The sequence below is a fragment of the Punica granatum genome, chromosome 6 (assembly GCF_007655135.1).
Source record: "Punica granatum isolate Tunisia-2019 chromosome 6, ASM765513v2, whole genome shotgun sequence".
Classification (NCBI taxonomy): Eukaryota; Viridiplantae; Streptophyta; class Magnoliopsida; order Myrtales; family Lythraceae; genus Punica; species Punica granatum.
The window spans coordinates 14,874,775-14,902,551 of NC_045132.1; the positions used below are offsets into that span (position 1 = coordinate 14,874,775).

The 27,777-nt window shown below is 37.5% G+C and overlaps 2 protein-coding genes and 1 long non-coding RNA gene across 4 annotated transcripts; 2 read left to right on the forward strand and 1 right to left on the reverse strand.

Annotated features, from left to right (window-relative positions):
• The first annotated feature begins 1,483 nt into the window (after nt 1-1,483).
• Nucleotides 1,484-26,847, forward strand: LOC116211608 (jacalin-related lectin 4-like). Of its 2 annotated transcripts, XM_031546063.1 has the most exons (7): nt 1,484-2,131; nt 5,111-6,143; nt 6,447-6,890; nt 7,059-7,499; nt 7,639-8,070; nt 8,381-8,656; nt 26,689-26,847. In XM_031546063.1, the coding sequence occupies exons 1-6, from the start codon at nt 1,617-1,619 to the stop codon at nt 8,618-8,620; spliced, it is 3,105 nt and encodes a 1,034-aa protein (XP_031401923.1). In that variant the 5' UTR covers nt 1,484-1,616; the 3' UTR covers nt 8,621-8,656; nt 26,689-26,847. The 2 variants fall into 2 exon arrangements, with proteins under 2 accessions (XP_031401923.1, XP_031401922.1); XM_031546062.1 differs by lacking the exon at nt 26,689-26,847 and having other exon boundaries at nt 8,381-8,788.
• Nucleotides 11,386-13,898, reverse strand: LOC116211612. Its single transcript, XR_004157707.1, has 2 exons — nt 11,845-13,898; nt 11,386-11,734 (listed from the first exon to the last, which is right to left on the reverse strand). It is a non-coding gene; the product is annotated as an uncharacterized LOC116211612 (long non-coding RNA).
• Nucleotides 20,547-26,847, forward strand: LOC116211609 (jacalin-related lectin 4-like). The gene is made up of 6 exons (XM_031546064.1): nt 20,547-21,253; nt 22,068-23,091; nt 24,516-24,959; nt 25,099-25,539; nt 25,685-26,116; nt 26,413-26,847. The coding sequence occupies exons 1-6, from the start codon at nt 20,739-20,741 to the stop codon at nt 26,650-26,652; spliced, it is 3,096 nt and encodes a 1,031-aa protein (XP_031401924.1). The 5' UTR covers nt 20,547-20,738; the 3' UTR covers nt 26,653-26,847.
• Nucleotides 26,848-27,777: the final 930 nt, after the last annotated feature.

Genomic DNA, 27,777 nt, shown 5'->3' on the forward strand with positions numbered 1-27,777 from the left:
GTGGAAAATGACAAATGAGATGGTATTATAAATTTGACTTGGGAAACGTGTGTTTTTGTTGTGTAGTGGGTAGAGTTAAAATAAAAATCATGATTCTAAAATCAAATTCTGAAACCAAATATGCCTTAAGCTTCTTAACCATGGGCAAAACCTCAACCCAACCACTGCTAGCTTTGGCCTCGCCAAAGTGGAAGTACGATGTGTTCGTGAGCTTCAGGGGTGAAGACGCAAGGAAGGGCTTCATATCCCACCTCTTCTGTGCCTTTGAGCTAGTCGATATCAGTTGCTACCGCGACATCGATTGGGACTAACGTGGACTCATTGTGAGGCCGATGCTCTTGGAAGCAATTCGCTACTCAAGGATCACACTTGTTCTCTTGACCAACCACTACTCCAACTCTAGTTGTTGCCTCAACGAGCTTGTCGAGATAATGAAGTGTGACATGCCAGTTTAAAGAGACCACGATCACATGGTAATTCCGATCTTCTATGATGTGGAGCCATCAGAAGTCCGAAAGCAGGAAGGAGAGTTCGGGAGAGAGATGGAGAGCTACGCAACCATGCATGGGGAGGCCAACATGGCCGCCTGGCAGGCTACGATCGGTGAGGCAGTGAACCGGTAAGGATGGCATTTAAACAAGAGTAAATTAACAAACTGCCCTTCCAAAGATTGATATTATATTAATTCTTATCTCAACTAATTCTTTACGTCCACCCAATCCTCGACAGCTTAAAAACCCTTCTTTTAGCCTCCCTTTAAAAAATTGGCAGAATCATGTGAATTTTTAATTACTTTCTGCCTTTTTAATTTACTCTTTACATAATTTCTTTCTTTTTTCTTGATTCTCTCTCTCTCTCTCTTCTTTTGTCTGCCTCCGATGAAAAATTATAGTCAATTTGCAAAAGAAAGCTCTCAGATTTTTCCAGATTCCGACCATGGAAATCTCGGGAGAACAACAAGTGGATTTTTATCTCTATTTGCAATGAACTGTTCCATTCTCACTTCGAGAAGTAGATCTAACAGTTTTGACCAATGAAAATTCCAAGAACTAGCCTTTGGTTTTTAGTTCCACTCACGAGAATGGTGGTCGGCTGAAAATTCTTCGGTGACATTTTTGACTAACTGAGGTGATGACATAAATTCGACTGTGCAAAACTACTAAAATCGGTATAAATCCGTATAAGTCGAATTAGACTTTAAATGATATCACAGAAATTCTTAAATAAATCACTTGAGCGAATTCATTAAATTTTTTTTGTTAATATCACAGATAATCTCAACCGATTAGTTGAGATAATCCTATCCGATTATTGGCTTTAACTCTATTCACGAGGTCTATTATGTGAACTTTGAACCATTTAATTATAGATTAAATCTATTAGTTGTCAATTTGTAATTGAATTACATTTTCGTAATTACTTTTGGACTTGACATAAGTACCCTTATGGCCCAACCTACTTATGAGGGGGGACACCCAAACGATGTCCCCGTATAAAGTAATGCATTAAAAGTCCTTGCGACAGCTTTCCCCCATTTTCAAAGGACTCAAAACCCCCTGTACAATTTCATCACATTCCCAAAATTCACTTCATACACACATCCTTAAGCCTTAGCCATGGCCGGGGAAACCTCGACCCAACCTCCGCCGGCTTCAGCCCTGCCCGAATGGAAGTATGATGTGTTCGTGAGCTTCAGGGGTGAAGATGCGAGGAAGAGCTTCATGTCCCACCTCTTCCGTGCCTTTGAGCGTGCCGAGATCAGCTGCTACCACGACGTCGACTGGGACCAACGCGGCCGCATCGTGGGACCGATGCTCTTGGAAGCGATCCGCGGCTCGAGGATTGCCTTTGTTCTCTTCACCACCCACTACTCCAACTCTAGGTGGTGCCTTGACGAGCTTGTCGAGATAATGAACTGTGACGGGCAGGTGTATAGAGACCACGGCCACATGGTGGTCCCAATCTTCTTTGACGTGGAGCCAACGGACGTCCGGAGGCAGAAAGGGGAGTTCGGGAGAGGGTTAGAGAGCAGTGCGGCCGAGCAAGGGGAGGCCAAGGCGGCTGCCTGGCGGGCTGCCCTCGATGAGGCAGGGAACCGATCGGGATGGCATTTACAGAATGACACCAACGGGTACAAATCCACCTTTAACCTCCTCCAACGTGTATATATTCATATGTTGGTAAATTGCAATATGCAAACATTCCCACTCTGTCAAATTTCTTGGCTTTTTTTTGGCCAAACAAACTCCTTTACTTCTGAAATGCCCCCTGAAATTCTTCCTCTCTTGAGCCCGATGAGCTACTGGGTCACTTAATAATTTACGGAAGAAAACAAATCACTTCATATTCCTCAACCTTGGGGGGGGGGGGGGGGGGAGAGAGGGATTGTGGGGGGAGCCAGTGACCTCCGATAGGGATCGGGCTGCGCTCTATTAGGCAAGGAACTGATTAAGATGGCATTTACAGGATGAGCCCAATGGGTACAACACCACCCTTTTCTTTTTCATATATACTGGAGGAAACTCACCCGCTCTAGAGTGGTAACATAAAAAATAAAAAAGGTAGAATATAGGAAGTAATAGTAATTTAACTTAAAAATAACAATTATTTAAACAATAAAATTATTATTAAATTGAATTTTTTTTAAATAAACAATGGTGTCAATTAGAATTTTTGGAAAGAAGCATACAGACATAAGGAGAGAGGAGAGAGGAGAGACTAGAGAGGGAGAGGAGAGAAAAAATAGGGAATGAGACTGAGTAATGGGTGATTGTTTGGATAATTTTATCATTTTAACCTAAAATTGATGGCTCTTGTTAATTAAAGCGCATCTATCTTGGCCGAATATGAAAAGTGAAAGTGAGATGAAGTGCGGAAGTACTCCCTTTATAATAGTATAGCTATATATTTATTTATTTTATTCTAATAAGGCAATCGAAACTGGTCCATCTCCTCTACATGGCGAGTCGAGGCGTATTTTTCATGATCATTTTTTTTAAAAAAAATTCTCTATTAAAATATTATTTTTATTACATTTTTTCTCGGGTTTGTATCATAATATCCAAAAGTTCAATGTGTTCCGATAAATCCAAATCAAGTCAGATTGGCCCTCTAAGGGTTAAAATTCTTTTTATCGTGATTTTTTTTCCATATACAATACTCGAATTTGCCTCAATTGTCTTTGGAAAAAGTAAAAAAAATCCTTTTGTGGTTTGAGTTTGGGATAAATTGGACTATGTGGCTTTTTAAGGAACAAATAACACATTATAGTTTACTTAGTAAGACATAATGAATCTCACTGTTAGTTTTTTCATCACTTAGGGTCCTCAAACTTTTTCTTTTACCATTATTACCCTCAAACTTTCAACTTTATTTTTTCAATTTGGTTCTAAAATTCGAAAAACAAAAAGGAAAAGGGGCTGGGGCCGCCGGTTGACAACACCGACCCCATGTCATCGAGGTCACTTACACCCATAAAGGTTTCTATAGACCATGTAGGTAGGGTCAAGGCCGCAGAATGGCGGCCTCCGCTCCCAAATAAACCAAGATCTTGAGTTTGAGATCCCGGTCGGTTCAGGGACTACGGCCATCAATCGGCAACCCTGATCCTATCTTGTGGCCCTGCCCCCAAATGGATTAGGATATCAAGTTTGACATCTCGATCAGTTCGGGGGTTGGGGCCACCAATCGACGACCTCGACTCCATCCTTAAGATTCTCGATGTCCTTTGCAGGTGTCGACAACCTCGGTAGTGGGGTTGGGATCACCAATTGGCGGCCCAAACCATTTTTTTTTACTAATTTTAGGATCAAATTGCAAAAAAAATTAAAAGTTTGAGGGTAATAATGACGAAAAGAAAATTTTGAGGACCAAAAGCGATGAAAAATTAACAGTGAGGACCATTATGTCTCGCGAATTGAATCACAAGATGTTATTTGTTCATAAAAAAATTACATTGTTCAATTTGTATCAAGTTCATACCACATTGGAGGTTTTGTACTTTCCCCTTTTTTTTGTCGTTACTCTATTGAAATGATATTATTTGCTTATTTGATTTTATATTTTTTTCTTGTATATATCATGATATCTACCACCTCTTTCTAAGCTCTCTCTATAATCACAAAATTCTATGGCGTAATTATTAAAACTAGATGTAGGGCCCGAGTACTAGTATTGAAAAGATGACTGATCACTTATAGTATAAACTTATAGATTATATAAAATGTTCACGAATAACAAAGATTCGTCCATGATTTACATTAACAGAGTTGGTTATAAGAGATTTGATATTTAGCTATGGTTTATCTTTTGTTAATCCTATTTCAATTAAAGTTCTTAATTTTGGTTCTCAAATAGGTTGATGATGTGCTACAAAATAATTAATTGAATATTTTTATGCTTAAAAAAAAAAGATCTCTGTAGTTCGTATAGATTTTGAGGGAAGTTTAGTTAAATTTATGGTAAAATACTTCAATGTAACATACATCGATATGTAATTATAAAAGCCGGAATCATATGTTTATTTTGGAGTGAATCTTGGTGTTCGGAAGCCCAATGGACCCCGACTAATCCAATCAAGCCGAGTTGGTCCACTAAGTGATAAAGTTCTCCCAGCGTGAGTTTCATCTATTTGAACCGGAGACCTTATTTAAGGGGAATAAGCGTCAAATCACTTGAACCATACCACCTTAGTAAAAACTTGAAGTTTAAGTAATTTAAACTAATTAAAGTTTTAAAATACGTAAAACTTACTCAATATACTTATAATTTACTTAATAAAGATTACCTTACTATAACAATCATAAGTAATTTTGCCTATATGGTGCAATCACTTAGACCTTCCCACCTGCAACCTCCTCCGACTTGTATCCGTATTTTAAGAAATTTGTAAAGATATCCACTGTCAAATTTCTTTGCTTTTATGGGCAAAAAACCCTCCATTATCAATTTTGTCAATGGACTTGTATTGTCTCTTCAACTTCATCTTGGAATGTTGTAGTTCCAATTTTCTGTGCACATAAAAATATGATACAGCCATGCATGTAATAATATGAATATTTTGTATTGTGAATTTATCAGCTAATCTTTTTTATCACATCAACATCATTAGGGATGAATCAATGCTCATTGATAAAATTGTGGGGCAAATCTCTAGCCTGACTGCCTTCGCGAATTCACACTACTTCATAAAAGATGCAGTCGGAATAGATGAAAGTGCACGCGCTGTGATTTCCTTGTTAGATGCCGGGCCATCTGATGATGTGCGTGTCATTGGTTTATATGGGATGAAAGGGATAGGAAAGACAACCTTGGCAAGACTTGTATGCAGCCGCATTTACAACAAATTTGAAGGCGTGAGTTTCTTGGAAAACATAGGAGATACAAAACATCAAGAAATTATTAAGTTCCAGAAGACGCTCCTCAACGATGTCTTGAAAATAAATCACTTGGCATTGGACGAGCATCATTGGTCCCCCAACGCTAGTCTGATGAGGGATAAGTTGCGCAATAAGAAGGTACTTCTCGTACTGGATGACGTGAAACAAAAGAATCAGGTTACATTACTTGCGGGTGGACGAGGAGGACTGCTTGGTCGCGGTAGTCGAATCTTAATAACCACGAAAGATGAGTCGCTGCTGGATGGTCTTAAAGTACACCACAAGTTCATAGTCTCAGGACTTGGTCCAACAGAATCATTGCAGCTCTTTGGTCGTTACGCGGTCCACGATGGAGGAGATGACCTGGAAGAAGGTTGTGATTGTGAAGAATTGTTCAAGAATCTCGTTCACTATGCAGGAGGGCTTCCATCAGCCATTAAAACTCTCGGCACTTGCCTTTTCGGGAGAAAGAAAGATCAATGGGGCAAGTTGTTGGAGCAGTTAGAACGAAATCCTATTCTAGATTGGATTGAGGCATATTCAGAAAATACGGACTCATTTCTCCAACCTCATGAATCCGTGGTTGAGCCATGCGGAGAAAGTGGCGGGACTCCTTATGACGATAAAGCCTATAAGGGTATAAGGCAGATGGAAATTGTTGTGTTCGGGCCAGTCATTGGTTCTATCCGCAGTGACTACGATCATGGTGGGTCTCTTGTACGTTCAGCTAGGCATGGTGGATCCCACGAAGGCAAAACTATTACGGTTAGTTCATTAGATTCTCTGACGTTGTTATTTCATCCTTTTTCTCAAGCAATGGGTGTTGATCCAAACATACTATTGAACATTGGATTCCTAATCATAATTGGTTCATCAGCATGACTCCGTAGACATGTCTCTTAGTCATCTTGATATGTCGTCTAAATCTGAACCTATATTCTCGTGATTCACAATTTTGTTTTTCTTACTTGTCAATTTTTCTAATGCACGAGACTCTGTTATCTATCATTGCCCTCTTGAGCTAGCCAAGACCTAATGATGAACCAACACTTCGAGAGCTTCTTGCAGGTTACACTAGATTACCCGGATGAATTTTTGACTTCAATCTCAGGTTGTACAAATACAGATCTCAGCATTATCCAGTCCCTCTCGATCCACAGTAATCGGAGGACGTATGGACCATTTGGCGATGAAAATGGGAAACGTTTCTCTTTTCCTGATAAACAAATTAAGGGTAAAAAGATACTCGGATTCTTCGGGAAGTGTGACCCCTATGTAAATTCTATTGGAGCATATATCGGGCCAATTTCACATCCTTATCCATTCAGAACCATAGGCCCGTTTGGTAACCAGGATGGAAATTCTTGGAACGATGGAAAGCATGCAGACATATGGCAGATCGATGTGGTCTTTGATTCAGAAGTTGAGTCTATCAGCATCATTTACGACAATGACGGTCACGGCACAATTCCCATCACCCACGGTGAAAAAGGAGGCGGCAAATTCTACTCGGTATTTTCTCTTAATGCACATAATAGATGAGCTTCTCGCTTTTCCATATATATACTGATTTGCGCTGATAAACTACTAATAATAAAGAATACTGTGATGTTATGACCGAAAAAAATAAAGAATAATGTGACTTAAATGACTTAGATGTATGTTTCATGCTTTTCCTAGGTTAGGCTGGCCTATCCGTACGAGTACTTAAGATCGATCTCGGGCTACCTGAGAGAACATCTCGGCAGACTCATTCTACAGTCAATCTCATTCAACAGTAACAGGAGAAAGTATGGACCATTTGGTCGAGAGGTTGGGATACCATTCAGTGGTCCTTCAACTGGTGGCAAGATCGTGGGATTCTATGGAAGCTGCAATCGCCATCTCGAATCAATTGGAGCATATCTTGAACCAGTTTCTCACAGACATCATGTGAGAATTGTTGGACCTTTCGGAGGTAATGGTGGAGGCCCTTGGGATGAAGGAAGACATACCGGTTTAAGGCAAATCATTATCAGGTGTGGAACCGTGATGGATTCCATTAAATGCGTATACGATGACAATGGAACCTCTTCGGATGGATCGAAACATGGTGCAGGTCGCGGCCCGTATTCGCATACGGTTAGTACCATAAAAATTTTCGCACTTGTATCGGTTGGTTTATATTAAACTGTGGACATGATATTTAATTCATTGTGTCTACAATTCTACATATATATAGGTCTGATGTTGTATATCATCGTGTTATCTTGTTTGACAGATTGAATTGGATGGTGCAAATGAGTATATAACTTCCATTTCCGGCTATCTTGGTCAATTGCGTGAAATGTATCTTGTTCACTCATTGACATTCCGAAGCAACAAAAGAGTGTATGGTCCATATGGTCAAGAGAAAGGCTCATACTTTTCATCCCCGCCAAATATCGGAAAGATAGTTGGATTGTATGGAAGATCTGACACACATCTCGATTGCATTGGGGCATATTTTGCACCAGTTTTTGATCATCTGAACCCAGCCAACACTGTTGGACCATTTGGAGGTGGAAGTGGAGATCCCTGGGACGATGGAAAACATACAGATGTGCAACAAATCTTTCTTTCTTACGGAGTAATCATTGATGGCATATGTTGTGTTTACGACAAAGGCAAGAAATCAGCACACCATGGCGATAGAGGTGGATGTTCATATACGGTATGTATGACATTTCTAGGTCTTCATCGAATTGGTTGACAAATAATTATGAAGAATATTGGTCGAAAAAAATGATGGTATATATGGAAAGTGTTAAGCAACTTCATTCTTCATTCAAAACATTCTAATTTTCCAGTGTTGCATGATGAAACAAGCAAAGTACAAATTGATCTTGTTGCATAGCTTTTACGTTTACACGCATATATAAGCACAAATTTTGCAGTACAATATTGACACATATTCTTTATTGATCTTCGGTTTATTGTCCAACACAGTACTAACACGGTTATTTGGTATCATGACGTTGTAGATTGAGCTGGACTGCCCAAATGAATACTTGACATCAATCTCAGGATATACTGGAAACTTCCGAGGTAATACAGTCGTCAGATCGCTCACATTTCAGAGCAATAAAAAGACGCATGGGCCATTCGGCCACGGTGGAGGAACACCTTTTTCGTTCACAACTAGTACCGGGAAACTAGTTGGATTTTATGGACTAAGTGGCAGATACATTAATTCAATTGGAGCATATGTTGATCACTTCTAAGACCAGTAACCTTCCAAAAAAATTGGCTTTCAGAAGGCTGCTCTTGTTCAGTTATTTTCTTCCCAACATTTTTATTAGTTCAACAAACGTTATCATTTTTATTAGTTGAGCATCATACGCTTTCTATCTTTTCAAAATGCCAAGGAGAGTTGTAGTGTTCTTGTTTTATATATCAGTCAATTGGAAGAAACGCTCGCGCAGTGCGGGACAAAGAATATATGAGTCTTTTTTTTTTTTTGGTGATGGATGATAATTTATGAGTGAAGAACAAAGTACACGGGAGATATACAAAGCATCTCATCATAAATGAACTGAAAGAAAAACAGAACAAAGAAGAAAAGGGAAGAAAAGGGACCTAATTAACTACACAAATCAAATAAAGATGGGGTAACTCTGTGAATAGAAAAAGCCTACTGAGACCAAGCTGAAATAAAGGCATGAAGGGTAGAAAATATAGGATACAACAACCGGAGAATCTCCATCAATGAAAATCACTAACTTTATTCATCTTATATAATCTTATATTATTATTTAAGAAAGAGACCTCATAACCATTTTTATTTTTCTATAATATGATCTTATTATAAAACTCCGCTCCTACTTATTCTCCTATTTTTGTGAAAAAGATAACAACTTTACTTAATTAATTACAGTTACCAAATATCCACAAATTAAATCATAATGTTCATAAAATCAAAAATCGAGATTGTATAAAAACAGAGTTAAATATTATAGGAAACAATCCTTAGAAAACTGTTGAAATTTTGAACTTAAAATAGCGAATTAAGGACCAAGAGATCACGCAAAGCAAAAGGATATAAATATAAATATCTTCCTTGAATGACTCATTATTATTCAAATTTCAAAGAGATATAGTTGTTTAGGTCTTAGATACATAAGAATATATATTGGATTTTTTCACCCAAAAGAGGAAAATATATTGGATTTTATTATTTTTCTATATTGGTTCCCACCGCCACGGGCTACCTATATAATAGCTAATTATCATCCTCTGCCACCGACCTGATGGGTTCATCGATGAAGGCACACAGTTTCGAAATATCGAAACGACGCTCTGCAATATGGTGTCAAATTTCCGGTGAGAAGAAGATACATGTATGCATCCATTGTCTACTCTCTGTGAAGTATGCTCTCTTGGCTCTTTTCTATTATCTTTCTATTTGCCTAATGTCATGCTGCATTCCCCCCTTGCAGATATGGACCGATTATCATGTGAAACTTTCTCGAACTTTCGGCGGATACAATAAAACAAACTCATTCTTCTTCAAGTGTATGAAGGGAAGAATTGACTGGGTATAATTAATAATAATAAAAAAAAAAGAAAGCAATAGATGACTACTATACTTTGAATTTGCAACATCTGTTGCGTAATTCCACCAACTCGAGTGATGAAAATCGCCTAATTTTTCTCACAATCTCTTCAGAATTTAGAAGAGAATATTTTATATGAAATAATTCTCTTCTAAATTACCAGGAAAATTTTATTAGGTAAAATATGTGGTATTCTTCATTCATGGCTGGAAGGTATTGTGCAAAAACAATTGCAATTTCGAAATTCTAGATAAAGTTACCGTATATTTCTGGGCCTTGATCATTTGTGATTCTGTGGAACAATTTTTGTTTTGAATTGCATTATCAATCCTCAGTGAGTTAAATATTTATGCATGCCAATGTTTGATGATGTCTTGACGGAATCTTTTGAAGAATGCTCCTATGCGTGTATGGTTCAGTCACGTTCATTCATGTGATTGAATTCTACAGGGGAAATTGCAATATTGTTCTCTCTTTTTGTCATCTTGAGTTTCCATAAGAGTGGGATTGCAAGTCAAGTTTAGGACCATGACAAGGACGATTCTTTGGACAAGATGTACCCCAATGCTATGAAAGCATCGAGGCTTTCCTGGAAGATAGGGCCACTCACTGCATATATATCACACATAGTGGTTCTGTTTCTTTGTTCTTCGAAATCTTGGCAGACTGTTTTTCATTCGAAAAGGAAGTCATGTAATCGCGTTGCTGCAGATGAGCAACCTGATTAACGCCAAAAGTGTTGATGGCTGAAGACAAGATCGATTGTTGTCAGACTTCTCGAATGGTGAGCATGTTAAAGATTTTAAGAGGCAAAAGATGATTCTCCTGCTTTGCTTAATGACCCGAAGATAGAAACAGAAAATGGTGGCATTTGTGTCTGTCAAGAAGCCTCGACCATCAAAACCAACTAATGCGGATCGTCATCTCAAGGATGCTAGAATGAAAGATGAGGGAGAAGATCTAATCCCCAGTATCCCATTAAATATCTTTTTTACTTCTCTTGATTGAATCGACCACCTTTTATTTTTGAATTTGCGGAAGTGATCCTATATTTATGTATTCAGTGATTCACATTTCTTTTCGAATTCACATATCTTACTTGATTATTACGTTTGATAATGAGCTCAAACTTAGATCTTTGAAAAATGCTAAGAACCCGGGTAACTCACATCAAAATACAGGGTTGAGTGGGCTTGTTTCTTCAGCAAGACTCGGTTGATCCGAATGGCCCCAACTTTCAATATGAATTGGCTAACCAACAATTCTCTAAATGTTGCAATAACATCAGCGGACTCACATATCCTATTTCACAGCCTGTTGAGTAAGGTCAGAGGAGTCGAACCATGTATATTGTGCCTCTATTTTTCTGGTGATGGATCAGGTTCTTTGTTGTTTCATGTTTGCATTTCAACTGGTGCTTAGAAAATGCTATGGATTGTAAACGGACATTGGACCAAATTCCTCATTAAAGCAAATTGGTGAAAGAGAGGACTTGACCATACACGACATCCTTGGCATTTACGCCCATGATGAAGTCGGCATGGAAATAGCTCTTGATGCACTGCACAGAGTGCCTGCCCACATCATTAAAGCTTGAGGCTATCGAGATATGTCTGCACATCATGCGTGTTGAAGAGCGCATCCCTTTCGCCATATACCTGATGAAAATCGGCAGGTCCTGAGGTATTGTTGGACAAGTTGTAGGCCAAGGGCGCTGCCACCCTCTAATGCATCACTGTGAAGCCCAAGCTCCCATAATTGTACTTGGCCATTCTCCGGACCCTCCCAATCAAAACAAAGATTCATCACCGAGACAAGAAATTACATAGATTCAATTATTTGAAAATAAAAGACAGAGTATTCAACTAGTGCCAAAGCCGTAAGCCACATACTCTGAGCCAAGTGGATCATGTTCCTGGTTGAGGTGGAGTGGATTGAGGCTCATACTTCAAAAATTAATCTATTGTGGAAGCCCTGAGGAAGCAATTCTTGCCTATAATCGATCAACAAGACTAGCCCCGCATAGTTAGCCACAACCATTTCACTAATGTATTGTACAATTAAGAACAATATTCGTTACACGAATTACTGAGTCATAAGAGAGAAGCTGCTACTGAGGTTGTACAACTCAATGCGGTGAGTAGGTCATTGCAATCAACTCCATATTTATTCAAGGACTGCTTTAACCGCTTGAGCATAATATATCTCATTCAGAACGGGTCGTCAGAGCTCTATCCCTCATCCCAAATGCAATGTGTGGAATAATTTACAATTCAATCCACTGCAATGGGTCCTCTCCAACTTCTAATATAAATTACTATTGACTTGAATTCTTGGAAATATCCAACTGCAGGCAGGGAGGTGGGGCGAGGGGGCTGAGTGAGGCGTGAGGTGTCTATTGAGTAGGCTCACCTCAAGCTTCGGACACCCACACGATGTCGAAGACCCGAGGTCGTCAATGAGGGGAAAGGGAGGTGGGGAGAAGGGGCTAAGAAACCCGTGAACATAGTAGATTGTAAGAAACATGGGGGGGAGAGAGAGAGAGGAGAAGGTCGATCTCAAGATTCGATTAAAACTAGATGTTGCCTCACACTTTGCTCAAAAGTGTAGGATAATAAGTTAACTAAAATTCTTAAACAAAGTTTATTGACATGGGCGAATTGAAGTGAAATTGCATGAGACAGTTCCAGAATTCTGGTCTGCGTATACAAAAAAGAGGTGCTAAGCTGTGAGAAGGCTGCGTAAGAAACAACAAATCCAGTAAAAGGTCAGCTGAGGCCTTTCTTCAATCCTCTACAGCATCCATGAATGATTGTTTATCTAAAAAATAAAAGAATGTTTTCCTAATAATGGTTATGATAAGTAAGTCATAAAATTCTTAGAGAGGAGTATTTATTTTGAAATGGAAATGATGTGCAGTATAGAAGGTTGGGTCTTTTGTGGTCTATCTTTTTGTCTTGATGAAAGATTTTGGTGCTCTCTATTTTGAAAACTCTGAAATGAAAAAAAAACCATTAAATCAAAGACACTAGGGGAATAATCGAATAGGGTGCAAGAAAACAGACCAACACGAGCATAGATGCATAGATTTCAAAGATACAACGGAGAGATGGAGAGGGGCAGGGGTTGTGGCAGATAATATAAGAGAAGAAATTACAATATTAGCACACACAAATTTCATCATCCAACTTGAGCTTCCTTCCTCTACTAATTCAGCAGTAGGTTAAACGATCATGTCTATCTGGTTAAGCGTTAACCATAAACACATACATGGGTAACAACAAAACTTTACTTGCAAAAATAACTGAAGAACCATGCAAAGCTGATGATTTTGAGCTTTGGAAATGGATTAAACGGCTGAATTCGTGAAGGACAGAGGAGGACAAAGCGAGCTTACGAAAGCTTGTCCTGCTAATAAGAGAAGAAGACAACAAATTTGATTATAATGAACTAAAGAAACCGAATTGAACGGCCAAGTTTGTGGGAGAGGGAGCAATGAAAGCTTTACCTAGCAATAGGTGAAGAAGACAACAATTTTGTTGATTATGAACTTTGGAAATGGATTGAATGGCGGAACTGGTGAAGGGACGAAGCAGGCCGAAGTTTTGATGTTGTGGTACTGAACACACTAAACGTTGGGTGTTTTCGGGATAAGAGGAGCTGCGGAGAGAAGGAAAAGGTGGACGCAGAGCAAAGATTGGATGTTGTATAGCTGTGCAGTGCATGAATGCTTGGGTGTCTATGCAAAGAAGCCAGCGTCTTGTACGGGAAGAACATGAAAGGCGGGAAACTTGAAAATAAAGACATGCAATCTACTTAGAAAGGGAAAATATCTGGCCACTCGATGGATACACAAATCGTTTTGATTGTTCGAAGAGGCGAAGAGACAATCAATGATGAGCTAAGAGTTTCCAAATGGCGCCGTGTTTGAAGTATCAATACAAGATTAAGGGGGCAAAAAAGGGGAGAGAGAGAACTTAAGAAGGGGGATAATTATATGAACAAGCATAGAAAACTCTATTCGCATAATTGAATTCAATATTTTCTATTTTTAACTAAGAATATGGGCCACCACAATCACCCATTTTTATATAGACAAATATTCAAAAATCCTTTGTTATTCTTTTGTTAACTCACCAGAATAGTCGTTAATTGGCTGAAATTAGTGACATTTTTGAGATAAGGATGTCTCCCGTGTTTGTTTTTGAGAGCCACAGAGGTCCCATCCAGTGATAGACGCATCTGGGGTGGACATGAAATGTGACGAAACAATTTTGAGCTTGAACCTAATCGTTCTTAATTTTCTAGATTAAAATTTTGCAAAACCATTATCATAATAAAGACCCAATCGAAATAGTAAAATCATCCCGGAAAAATATTAATTTTTTTGATTCGGTCTTATCAATTCAGTATGGAATGGTTTTTTCATGAAGGTACAATTTCCATTTCTTTGCGCACCTTTGGACGCATCCGTTAGTAATCATAGTGAACAATCAAATGAGGAAACCTAATTTTTTTTCAATGAAACCATGAGTAATTTTCGCCTATCAGTTGAGATTAATTCCATTCAGGGATCGACTTAATCTTGACAACGAGATACTTTCAGTGGGTTTTCAATTACGTGAAACCTAATTTTGATTAATAAGTCTTATATATATGTTCCCATGATACATTTTATGACTACATTGTACGTTGTATATGAAAAATCTCACCTAATCAACTTAATCTGAACTTCCCTTTGAGTCCAATGTACCCATTTTATTTTTATGACGAGAACCTTAGACTCAATCCGAATTTGACATGAACAATATATATAAATACTCAGATGCCATCCAACACGCAACAATCCTTACTGAATTATGTAAAACTTCTGCTCAACATGGAAATAAGTTTGTTACGTGCAATCCAAAAGATTAATACATTATAACATGAGAGCCGGATTATTTTATTTATCCAAATTTTGCTTATCAACGTTCTGATACAAAAACTGACTAACTCGATATACTTGTGATCACATAAAATATATACGTGCTCTTAGAAATTCACACGGTTGACAACGGACAACAATGTGAACGGACTCTTCCATTTTCCAGACAAAGTAGACTAAGAAGAGGCGCATTCTGCAATTTTCAATGATAAGCTGGTGCAGTTTCCTGCTAGATTTGTAGGAAAATGACTCAATAAACAAGAAAAAGAGAGAAAAGAGAAGATCGAGACTCAAATTTACATGGTAAATCCACTTAATCGATACACTACAATAGAAGGAATCTGAGGCAACCTAAAAAACAACATGGGGCGACCCTTTTTCGTGGTCGCCGCCCCAGGTCAGGTCAGGATAGACCTGGTGACTCTTTTCGAAAAGGGTCGCCTTAAGCTCGACCTAAGGCTACCTATAATGAAGGGTCGAGAAAAAATAGGTTGGCCAAGGCGTACTTGGGCCAACCTACATTTGGGTTGGCAAAGCCATGGTTTGGCCAACCCAAACTTTGAGTCGACAAAGCCTTGTCTTTGCCTCCCTTTTCAAGGGCCGTCCCAGGCTTGGCATACATACGTATATTTTGGCCGCCGATAACAGGTTATTAACAAGTTGTCAGTTCATGAGAACAAATAATTTGTGTTGCTGACAACCGATTATTAACTTATTATCAGTTTATGAGGAAATTACCCAATCACTTTATGGCTGCAAGTTAATAGGTTGTTATTAGTATATGAGAAGGCAAATTAACATTTAGATTTTGTTAACAAGCTGACACAAAACTGCGATATGGACAAAGATAACTACACATGAATTAAATCGACAACCGTAGTCTCTTCTTCGATAGATGGCATAGGAGTCATATCCCCGCACCGTACCCTCAACAAATGGCTTTGGAAAGCCATGCTTGCAATGACCATCTTTCATTCATGGAGTTGCGTGATTGTAGCCATCACATGGTCCATGAATCATATGCTTAAGAACATCACAATGAAGCTGAGTATTCGTTGCATGCGGAGGGATTTCAGCCTGAACTACTCGGTCATAATCTTCTGGAGTTGAAAGTTTATCATCTGAAAATGTAATAAAAGATTTTTGGATCAAAACAGAAAAGCAATTAAAGTTGTAGGACTAAATGTTTGTTTTTCCATGTTTATATTCTTCCAAATTGTTCTTTGTCTTTTTTTTTTTGGCTTAATATAGTCAATGTTATACGTTTTGTCCTCTCTATTCCTAGCTACTATCACATTTTCTGTGAAAAGCATATTTTTAGTTTGGAAACAATAATAAAATTACCAACTGCCCCATCCTACCTTTTGTACAGTCTTGATAGCCCCTCGTCTTTGCTTTGTCTAAGTTAAAAACTAAGAAAGGAAAAAAAAGAAAAAAAAAAGGGATAACTGGAGCTGAGAGTATAAGTAGAGCAGAAGGAAGCAGCGGGGCTTGATAACAGCCATTAGGCCCCACTACCATCGTAGCAAAGGCATCGCATGGGGTCGGGGTGGCCATTGGCGTGCCCCTTCCCTCTCTTCCCTCTTCCATTTTCGATTTTTCATTTATAAATTATTAAATTTTCACCTTCTATATAAATAAAATGTCATATCAATTTCGTGAATGGGGAAGTTAACAGACGGATAAATCGAGTAATATTAAAAGAAAAAAATTTAGAACAAAAGTGAAAAATAAAAGTGACTTTTTTAGTAAATGAAATAAATCATTACAGTTCTAATTAGAGGAATATAGTTCTATTAAGTATTAACCACAAAGTTTCAGCATCAACATGACTCCCTTTTACCGAGCTAAAAGGGAAAAAATAAAACTTCTGCTTTCCTTTTTGGTGATTCAGAGAATGAAAGGAAGTTGGAAATGTCCCCATTTACTTTAAATCATGTGCAACGGCTCCCCAGACTTTCAAATTGGCTATATGAAGGCTATATGAACACGGAAGTCCTAAAATTATACGAAAAGTTAAAGTTAAGTCCTAAATCTATTAATTTGGCTCCAGAAGTCCTAAAACTATGCGAAAAGTTAAACTTAAGTCTTAAATGTATCAATTTGACTCAAGAAGTCTTAAACCTTTAGTTTATTGGATACTTTCAGTCCTAAATCGTAATCGAAAATTTAAAGGTTTAAGACTGAAAGTATCGATTTAGGACTGAAAGTATCCAACGGACTAAAGGTTTAGGACTTCTTGAGCCAAATCGATATATTTATGACTTAAGTTTAACTTTTCGCATAGTTTTAGGACTTTCGTGTTTATTTTCCCCTTTAAAATTTAGCAACGTATCCCTAGTTGCAATTTATCCTTAATTATTAGGCAACTTATCTCTTCGAGAGCGTGCGCCACCGAATTACTCATTTTCTTCTAAAATTTACAATTAGCCTCCTTTAGCAAGTTATTGTTCTAGACTAACTCCGTTTAGTTTTAAAGAGACTATACATGTTTTTAATCAATATATATATGTATATCATATTTCCTGCTACTAATTCCTTTTTCATGTTTTTCTATTAAATTCTGTCACAATTTCTTTTGTATATGCTTCCATTTGATATTTTAGCTATAAGACCATAAAGCTAGCTGGTGATCTTTTTTCCGACTCCAATTTTGCGTCACCATAGAGCTAATATCCTACATGAGGATAAAAAAAAAAAACAAGTGCAAATGCAAAACATCCTGAAATAAATCTTGTATTAATAGGTAAGGATATAATAAAATAAAAGTATATTTCAATTAAGTTCACTGGAGAGAAAAAGCATGCTTTCAATTAAAAGATATCAGTCTTGTAAATTGTGCTTTTATTGAGTCTTACAGCAAAGGGGGGCCCGATGGCTTAAAAGTATACAATCATAAGCAATAATAAAGATACAGATATAGATGGTAATTTGCCAAAATCACTTGGAGCAAGAAGAAGGCCGATTGCAAATATCAACATTTGGGGTGCAAATTGCACCAAAAAATCAAAAGTTGAAATGGATCTCAATTATAATTATGATTTGTATTGAAGTCACGTCCCATCATTAATTGTTGGATGAACCTGTCGTTTTTGTTAGCTGAAATATGTATTCAAGGAAAAAGGGGTTAAGATGCAGTGCAAGGATGCTCCCCTGTAATCAAGGGTTTTTTTTTTTTTTACCGTGGTATTCGAAAGTATAACGAATCCCAACTAATCCAAACTCGTATCTATTCATTGAGGGGTCAAGTTCTTCCAGCATGAATTTTCTTCTTTCACAAGATTCGAACCCGAGACCTTACTTAAAGGGTTTTGATTTTAATTCTCATTAGTAGGACTTTTTGTAGCCTTATAAAAATATAAAAAGAATTAATCCCTTAACCCTCCGGAGATTTTAAAGTTGATTTTGTACTATGATTTCTTGTACCTCTCTATTTTCTATTTTCCATTCCTTTTCCCCTACCAAATTCAGAAGTCTCCCCGATATAGCCACATATCGATGCATATCTATATCTATATCTATATCTATATCAATATCTGTAATATAGCACAAAACGGAGTTGTGGTGGACCCAGCTAGATGGCCTTAGAACACCCAGCTTGCTTAATGGAATTTTATCATATTTTTTAATTTTTAATTTTAAAAGCAAAGTTTTAATTTTTAAAATATATGTAGATATAGATTTATGGGACTAGTCATTATTTTCTTAATTTTTTAAGCTTTCCTTGAAAAGGATTTTTTTAATTTTCAAAATTTTGAAATATACAAATATGGATATGTGGAGTCAGTCATTATTCTTCGTATTTAGCTTTTTCTATAAAAATGACTTTTCAGTTTTTATTTTTTAAAGATTTTAAAATATGTAAATATATGTATATGTGGGATTGTCGTTATTTTCTTGATATTCTGAACTTATTTCAGAAGACGAATTTTTTAAAATATAGATATAAATATAGAAACATAGATATAAGTATAGATTTGTCAGAACACCCATTTTTTCTCAATTTTTTATTAGTTGTTTTTCAAAAAGAAAATTAGATCGTATAGTCTTTTATAAATATAGATATGATGTATGATTTATATATAAATTGCACCAATTTGGCTCTGAAAAAATATTGCCATCACTAGAAGTGAGTTCTTTAATTTTTCGTATGCATGGAGCCTTATTTTGGTATGCTTACCTTATATATGAAGGTGAGTTCTTCAACTTTTTACTTTTCTAACATGTAAAGTTTATAAAATTTTTGAATTCTCCAATTTCTATATTTATGGTTAACATAAAATACGATGTATTACCACAATATAACGTGGTTAGAATTTTCTTTTTGATGAATAATCTCTTTTCAAATTAACAGAACTAGTTTTTCAATTTTTTTCTTTTTTTTATTTGTACTAATGCATTAATTTTTTGGTTATCATATTAGTAAAATAATATTATTATGTCTTATATATAATAGTAATATAGTATATTGTTATTGATTTTAAATTTTTATTTTTAACAACTTATAATAATATTTTATATATTAAAAATATAAAAAAATCACGTTCTATATCGTATTATTTACGGATTCTATGACTAGTATATATATATATATATATATATATATAGATATATTCCAGTCACGTCTCCATCCGTACGTGCTCTAATTCCTCATCCGCACGTGCTCCATTCTTACGTCGAGAAGTAGCTGTAACAGTTTGACTAATGAAGATTCCAATCGGCAGCCTTTATTTTTTAGTTCCACTCACGAGAGTAGTCGTTGGCTGAAAATTCTTCGCTGATATTTTTGACGTGTTGGATTGTCTAACGTAATGTTTGCCTTTTCTTTCTCTGTCTCCGTTTTCCAGTCTTAGATCTTCTGGAAATAGATAATTAAGTACGGGCTCGCGTATTACGCGAATGCATAAGACGATATACTAATGGGTCACATGACGATGGTCATCGAGGGCAGTAGTCCCATATCGTGATATATTAAAAGAAAAACCCTTGATATAGAATGATAAGAATGCATGGTAAATTTTTGTGCTATTTTGAGTTAGATATGTTGAGGATGTTAATTCCACTCGAAAAAAATGAATGAATATTCATAAGTTTATATGAAATTTGGATACCACCACTTATCAACCTGAGCTTTTAAATAAAAATGAACCCAAATCCGTATAAGCCGAATGAAAATTTAATAATATAGAGATTTTAAATGATATCATAGGAATTCCTAAGTAAACCACTTGAGCGAATCGATTGAAATCTTTTCGCTATACCACAGATAACCTCAGCCTGTTAGCTAAGACAATCCTATCTGATCATTGGCTTTACTCTATTCTTGAGTCACATTTTCGTAAGTACCAACTTAAATTTTTGGACTTGACATAAGTACACTATGGCGCCAACCACTATACCACTAACACGGTAGTCCGGTGATTAAGCTCCAAACGTTCTTATTGAACATCACGAGTTCGAATCTCACTGAGGACGTAAAGCTGCCACTATGTGGGTGTATTATGGGATGATAGTGGGCGGCCCATAATACTTGATCTAGTGAGCCATGGACTTAAAAAGAACATTTCATGACGGTTAAATTTACTTAGTTGAGGCAGTTACAAAAGGCTAATAATTCAATCTTAATCTTTTTATTGAGGAAAAAAAAAAAGGCGCCAACCACGGCCAGAGACCAACCTACTTATGAGACGGGAGACTCAAACGATGTCCACTAAGAAATTCATGCCTTAAAAGTCCTTGGGACAGTATTCATCTCCCAATTGAATAGCCTTCCCCCATTATCAAAGGACTCAAAGCCCCTTTTGCAATTTCATCACATTCCCAAAATTCACTTCAAACACACATCCTTATGCCTTAGCCATGGCCGGGGAAATCTCGACCCAACCTCCACCGGCTTCAGCCCTGCCCGAATGGAAGTATGATGTGTTTGTGAGCTTCAGGGGTGACGACAAGAGGAAGAGCTTCATGTCCCACCTCTTCCGTGCCTTTGAGCATGCCGAGATCAGCTGCTACCACGACGTCGACTCGGACCAACGAGGCTGCATCTTGGGGCCGATGCTCTTGGAAGCGATCCGCGGCTCGAGGATTGCCGTTGTTGTCTTCACCACCCACTACTCCAACTCTAGGTGGTGCCTCGACGAGCTCGTCGAGATAATGAACTGTGATGGGCGGGTGTATAGAGACCACGGCCACATGGTGGTCCCAATCTTTTTTGACGTGGAGCCAACGGACGTCCGGAGGCAGCAAGGGGAGTTCGGGAGAGGGTTAGAGAGCAGTGCGGCCGAGCAAGGGAAGGCCAAGGCGGCCGCCTGGCGGGCTGCCCTCGATGAGGCAGGGAACCGATCGGGATGGCATTTACAGAATGACACCAACGGGTACAACTCCACCTTTAACCTCCTCCAACTTGTATATATTCATATTTTGGGTAAATTGCAATATGCAAATGCCCCCTGAAGTTCTTCCTCTCTTGAGCCCAATGGGTCACGTAATAATTTACGGGGAAGAAGACAAATCACTTCATATTCCTCAACCTTTGGCTGTTTTTTCACTTTAATCCTAGATTATGTTTTCGATTAACCTTGTCCTCAATGTTACAATGTTTGTTTACTTTAGTCTTGTACTTTTCTATTCGGTAAAAAAAGAAAAAAGCCAGTGACCTCGGATAGGGGTCTTGCTGGCCATTTCAATTGCCCAACCCCCCTCTCTATCTCCGATCTAGACCTATGCTTTAATCTTTTTTATTTCGACAAATTAATTCTTATGTGAAGAAAATGTGAGATTAATTTTTTTTTTTATGGAAAAGTTGATGTACGGCGAAAGTGAAAAAATCGTAAGGTTGAAAATCAAAAGTAGTTTCCCTAATATACCCTGCACGGACACGCTAAAGTCACACTAAAATATCTCTACCAGAATAAAGTTAGTGGAGTTTGTTCATTGTTGATACCCTTGCACTACCAAAAAAAAAAAAAAGGCATTTATAAAAAAAACGGGGGGCTTTGTATTAATATATAAGATCTGGATTGGGTTATTGAACTTTTATTGTCTTTTCAATTTCATCCTTGAATGCACATGATACACATGTATTTAGTGCACATGATATATACTATGATACGGCCATGCATTTAGTAGTATGAATATTTCATACTGTGAAACTATCAGCTAATCCTTTTATCGCATCAACATCATCAGGGATGAATCATTGCTCATTGAGAAAATTGTGGGGCAAATCTTTAGCAAGACTGCCTTCAGGAATTCACCTTACTTCATAAAAGACGCAGTCGGAATAGATGACAGTGCGAGTGCTGTGATTTCCTTGTTAGACATCAGCTCGTCTTATGATGTGCGCGTCATCGGTTTACATGGGACCAAAGGGATAGGCAAGACAACCTTGGCAAGACTTGTATGCAGCCGTGTTTACAGCAAATTTGAAGGTGTGAGTTTCCTGGAAAACATCGGAGATGCAAAAAAAGGAGATATTGTTAAGTTCCAGAAGAGGCTCCTCAATGATGTCTTGAAGGAAAAACACTTGGCATTGAACGAGCAATATTCGAATCGCAACCTTGGTCTGATGAGGGATAAGTTGCGCAACAGGAAGGTACTTCTTGTACTGGATGACGTGAACGAGAAGAATATAGTGACATTACTTGCGGGTGGACGAGGAGGATTGCTTGCTCATGGAAGTCGAATCTTAATAACCACAAAAGATGAGTCGTTGCTGGATGATCTTAAAGTGGACTGCAAGTGCATGGTCTCAGGACTTGGCGAAACAGAATCACTCCACCTCTTCGGCCGTTATGCGTTCGACGACGGAGATGGTGACCAAGAAGGTTGTGAAGAATTGTCCAGGAATCTTGTTCACTATGCAGGAGGGCTCCCATCAGCCATTATAACTCTCGGCACTTGGCTTTTCGAGAGAAAGAAAGATCAATGGAACAAGTTGTTGCAGTGGTTAGAACGAAATCCTATTTTAGACTATACCGGAGAATGTTTAGAAAATGCGGACTCATTTCTCCATCCTTCTGAATCCGTGGTTGGGCCATGTGGAGAGCACGGTGGGTCTTCTTTTGACGATAAAGCTTATAGTGGCATAAGGCAAATGGAGATTGTCGTGTTCGGGCCGGTTGTTGGGTCTATACGCATCGACTATGATCATAACGGATCTCTCGTACGTTCATGCAGGCATGGTGAATCCCATGAGGGCCAAACTTCTACGGTTAGTTCATTAGATACTCTCCCATTGTTAATTCCTTTACTCAGGCAGCGGGAGTTGATAGAAACATATCTATCTATCTATCTATCTATCTATCTATCTATCTATCTATCTATATATATATATTCGTTAGATTATATAATTCATTCCGGATTTTTATATCATACACCTCGTGTGGACTATATAATTGGTTTAGGAAATTAATGTTAAATTTAAACGGAACTTCTACAATTTTAACCACGTGGCTAAAGTTTGAAATTGGATCTACCATAGATAGCATTGAGGGTTAACGGAGACATTTGTCCTGATTAGAGATCATCCCGCCTGTGGAAAGTCAATTTTTGCAGGCAATGTAGGGTATACAAGTCCAAATATAATATGTCCGAACTTTAAAAATCCGTCTAGAAACAAATGAGAAATATCGTTTGAAAAAAGTGATGTTTGAAAAAAGTGATATTGCTAGCTTGAAATTAAGAGGTTTCATATTCAATTCTCGCCAATAGAATCGTTTATACTCTTTTACGTAGATTTTCCTCTTCTACCTTCTAAATCTCCCTCATAATTTGAAAAAAAGAAAAAAGAATATCTTTCAAAGTATTTTATCTTTTATTTTTTTAAGGATTCCTGGAATTTCAAAATTTTCTTATATAAAACACTGGAATTTCAATCATAGTTTAGACTCTACTTTTCCATTGGGTAAAAATAGTCCCCATAGCAGCTTTTGACATCGGCCTTGCCATCGCTTTACTTACTAAAAGAAAAAACTTCGTCTTTGAATCTTTTATTTTCGATCTTCTCAAATCCATTTTATTCCTCTCATCTTCTTTTCTTTGATAAGGGGCGGGCCAAGGGGTATTCGTGCACATGGGATTTGAGCCCATGGCCTCATGGACTATCCATACACACATCCCATGGACTTGCACTGACCAGTAGGGCTTTATCTTAGTCCATTTCAGTAGATACCAATAATGACATTGCACTTACTATCCAATTCAACCTAAGATTAACTAAATGATCGAGATATGGAAATCCTGAGGAAATATGTCAAAATCTAATTTTTAAATAGATCAAGCCGAGATCAACAATATCTTATGAGAAGATTGAACTGGAAGTTTCAGGTAAACCATTATTCCTTTTTCTTTTTTTTGGGGTAAGGGTAAGCCATTATTTCTTTATTATTATTATTTCTTTTCTCTTTAATATTTGGATTGATTGTGTTATTATCTTTATCCAGTTATTTAGAATCGGTTTCGTCTTCGTGACTTCATGCGATCTAAATCTGAATCAATAGATTCACGCGAATTTTTTTACTTTGTCACTTGTCAATTTTTCTAATACACGAGATCAGACTCTGTTATCTATCATGCTGCGCTCTTGAGCTAGCGAGTAGCTGATGATATTGATGAACGTCCGGGAACTTCTTGCAGGTTACACTAGATTACCCAGACGAATATTTGACTTCAATCTCCGGCTGTACAAACACTAATCTCTGCATTATCCAGTCACTCTCGATCCACAGTAACCGAAGGAAATATGGACCATTTGGCGATGAAAATGGGAATCCTTTCTCTTTTCATGATAAACAAATTAAGGACGGAAAGATACTCGGATTCTTTGGGAAGTGTGGCTCCTATGTCAATTCTATCGGAGCACATATTGGGCCAATTTCACATCCATATCCATTCAAAACCATAGGTCCATTTGGTAACCAGGATGGAAATTCTTGGGACGACGGAAAGCATCCAGACATAAGGCAGATCGATGTGGTCTTTGATACAGAAGTTGAGTCTATCAGCATCATTTACGAAAATCACGGTCACCGCACAATTCCCTTCACACACGGTGAAAAAGGTGGAGGTGAATTCTACTCGGTATGTTGTCTTAGTGCATATTATATGAACTGCTCACTTTTCCGTATGTATACTGATGGAGATTTGCGCTTATAAACTACTAATAATACGGAACAATGTGACATAAATGACTTAGATGTATGTTTCATGCTCTTCCTAGGTTAGGTTGGCCTATCCGTATGAGTACTTAAGATCGATCTCGGGCTACCTGAGAGAACATCTTGGCAGACTCATTCTACAGTCAATCTCATTCAACAGTAATACGAGAAAGTATGGACCATTTGGTCGAGAGGTTGGGATACCATTCAGTGGTCCTTCAACCGGTGGCAAGATTGTGGGATTCTACGGAAGCTGCAATGGCCATCTTGATTCCATTGGAGCGTATCTTGAACCAGTTTCTCACAAACATCCTATGAGAACTGTCGGACCTTTCGGAGGTGATGGTGGAAGCCCTTGGGATGACGGAAGACGTACCGGTTTAAGGCAAATCATTATCAGGTGTGGAAGCGTGATTGATTCCATTAAATGCGTATACGATGACAATGGAACCTCTTCAGATGGATTGAAACATGGTGCAGATGGTGGCTCGCATTCGCATACGGTTAGTACCTTAAAAAATTTCACACTTGTATCGGTTGGTTTATATTAAATTGTGGACATAATATTTAATTCATTGTGTCTACAATTCTACATATATATATATATAGCTCTTATGTTGTATATCATCGTGTTATCTTGTTTGACAGATCGAATTGGATTGTGCAAATGAGTATATAACTTCTATTTCTGGCTATTTTGGTGAATGGGGTCCAATGGATCTTCTTTACTCGTTGACATTCCGAAGCAACAAAAGAGTGTACGGTCCATATGGTCCAGAGCAAGGCACATACTTTTCATCCCCACCAAATACTGGAAAGATAGTTGGATTATATGGAAGATCTGGCCAATATCTCGATTGCATTGGGGCATATTTTGCACCAGCTTTTGATCATCTGAACCCAGCCAACACTGTTGGACCATTTGGAGGTGGAAGTGGAGACCCCTGGGACGATGAAAAACATAGAGATGTGCAACAAATCTTTCTTTCTTATGGAACAGTCATTGATGGCATGTGTTGTATTTACGACAAAGGCAAGAAATCAGCACACCGTGGCGGTAGTGGCGGATGTTCATATACGGTATGTTTGACATTTCTAGGTCTTCATCGAATTGGTTGACAAATAATTATGAAGAATGTTGGTTGAAAAATTTGATGGTATATATGCTTCGTTCTTCATTCAAAACATTCTAATTTTTTTCCAATGTTGCATGAGAAAACATGCAAAGTACAAATTGATCTTGTCGTATAGCTTTTACGTTTACATGCATATATAAGCACAAATTCTGAAGTACAATTGACACATATTCTTTATTGATCTTCGGTTTATTGTGCAACACAGTAATAACGCGGTTACTTGGTATCGTGACATTGTAGATTGAGCTGGACTGCCCAAATGAATACTTGACATCAATCTCAGGATATACTGGAGACTTCCTAGGTACTACAGTCGTCAGATCACTCACATTTCAGAGCAATAAGAAGACGCATGGGCCATTCGGCTACAGTGGAGGAACACCTTTTTCGTTCACAACTAGTACCGGGAAACTAGTTGGATTTTATGGACTAAGTGGCAGATACATTAATTCAATTGGAGCATATGTTGATCACTTCTAAGACCAGTAACCTTCCAAAAAAATTGGCTTTCAGAAGGCTGCTCTCTTGTTCAGTTATTTTCTTCCCAACATTTCTCTTCAATTTCTTTTGAATTTGTTTTCCTTTTTGGTGAATAGCCAGGAAACTGAATTCAAGGCGGCAAAAGTTTGTATGACTATTGACAAAATAATTTTGTATGTCTATTTGTTTGTGATCTTTCCGCGTCTTGCTCCCTCACTTTCCACTTCAACCATCCTCTAGCTTATTTGGATTGCGGATCATGGACGATTATTGTTCAACAAACGTTATCCTTTCTATTAGTTGAGCATCATACGCTTTCTATCTTTTCAGAATTCCAAGGAGAGTTGTAATGTTCTTGTTTTATATATCAGTGAATTGGAAGAAAGGCTCGCGCAGTGCGGGACAAAGAATATATGTGTCTTTCTTTCTTTTTTTTTGTGTGATGGATGATAAGAATTCATTTATGAGTGAAGAACAAAGCATCTCATCATAAATGAACTGAAAGAAAAACAGAACAAAGAAGAAAAGGGACCTAATTAAGTACACAAATCAAATAAAGATGGAGTAACTCTGTGAATAGCAAAAGCCTACTGAGACCAAGCTGAAATAAAGGCATGAAGGGTAGAAGATATAGGATTCAACAACCGTAGAATCTCCATCAATGAAAATCACTAACTTTATTCATCTCATCTTATCTGATCTTATATTATTATTTAAGAAAGAGACCTCATAACCATTTTTATTTTTCTATAATATGATCTTATTATAAAACTCCGCTCCTACTTATTCTCCTATTTTTGTGTAAAAGAGAACAACTTTACTTAATTAATTACAGTTACCAAATATCCACAAATTAATTCATAATTTTCATAAAATCAAAAATCGAGATTGTATAAAAGCAGAGTTAAATATTAAAGGAAACAATCCTTAGAAAACTGTTGAAATTTTGAACTTAAAATGGCGAATTAAGGACCAACAGATCACGCAAAGCAAAAGGATATAAATATAAATATCTTCCATGAATGACTCATTATTATTCAAATTTCAAAGAGATATGGTTGTTCAGGAAGACTTCTCGAATGGTGAGCATGTTAAAGATTTCAAGAGGCAAAAGATGATTCTCCT

Coding starts and splice junctions, on each gene's coding strand:
- LOC116211608 (XM_031546063.1), top strand. CDS start 1,617: ATGGCCGGGGAAACCTCGACCCAACCTCCGCCGGCTTCAGCCCTGCCC. Junction 7,500..7,638: donor GCGGCCCGTATTCGCATACG/GTTAGTACCATA, acceptor CTTGTTTGACAG/ATTGAATTGGATGGTGCAAA. Junction 8,071..8,380: donor GAGGTGGATGTTCATATACG/GTATGTATGACA, acceptor ATGACGTTGTAG/ATTGAGCTGGACTGCCCAAA.
- LOC116211609 (XM_031546064.1), top strand. CDS start 20,739: ATGGCCGGGGAAATCTCGACCCAACCTCCACCGGCTTCAGCCCTGCCC. Junction 21,254..22,067: donor TTACAGAATGACACCAACGG/GTACAACTCCAC, acceptor CAACATCATCAG/GGATGAATCATTGCTCATTG. Junction 26,117..26,412: donor GTGGCGGATGTTCATATACG/GTATGTTTGACA, acceptor GTGACATTGTAG/ATTGAGCTGGACTGCCCAAA.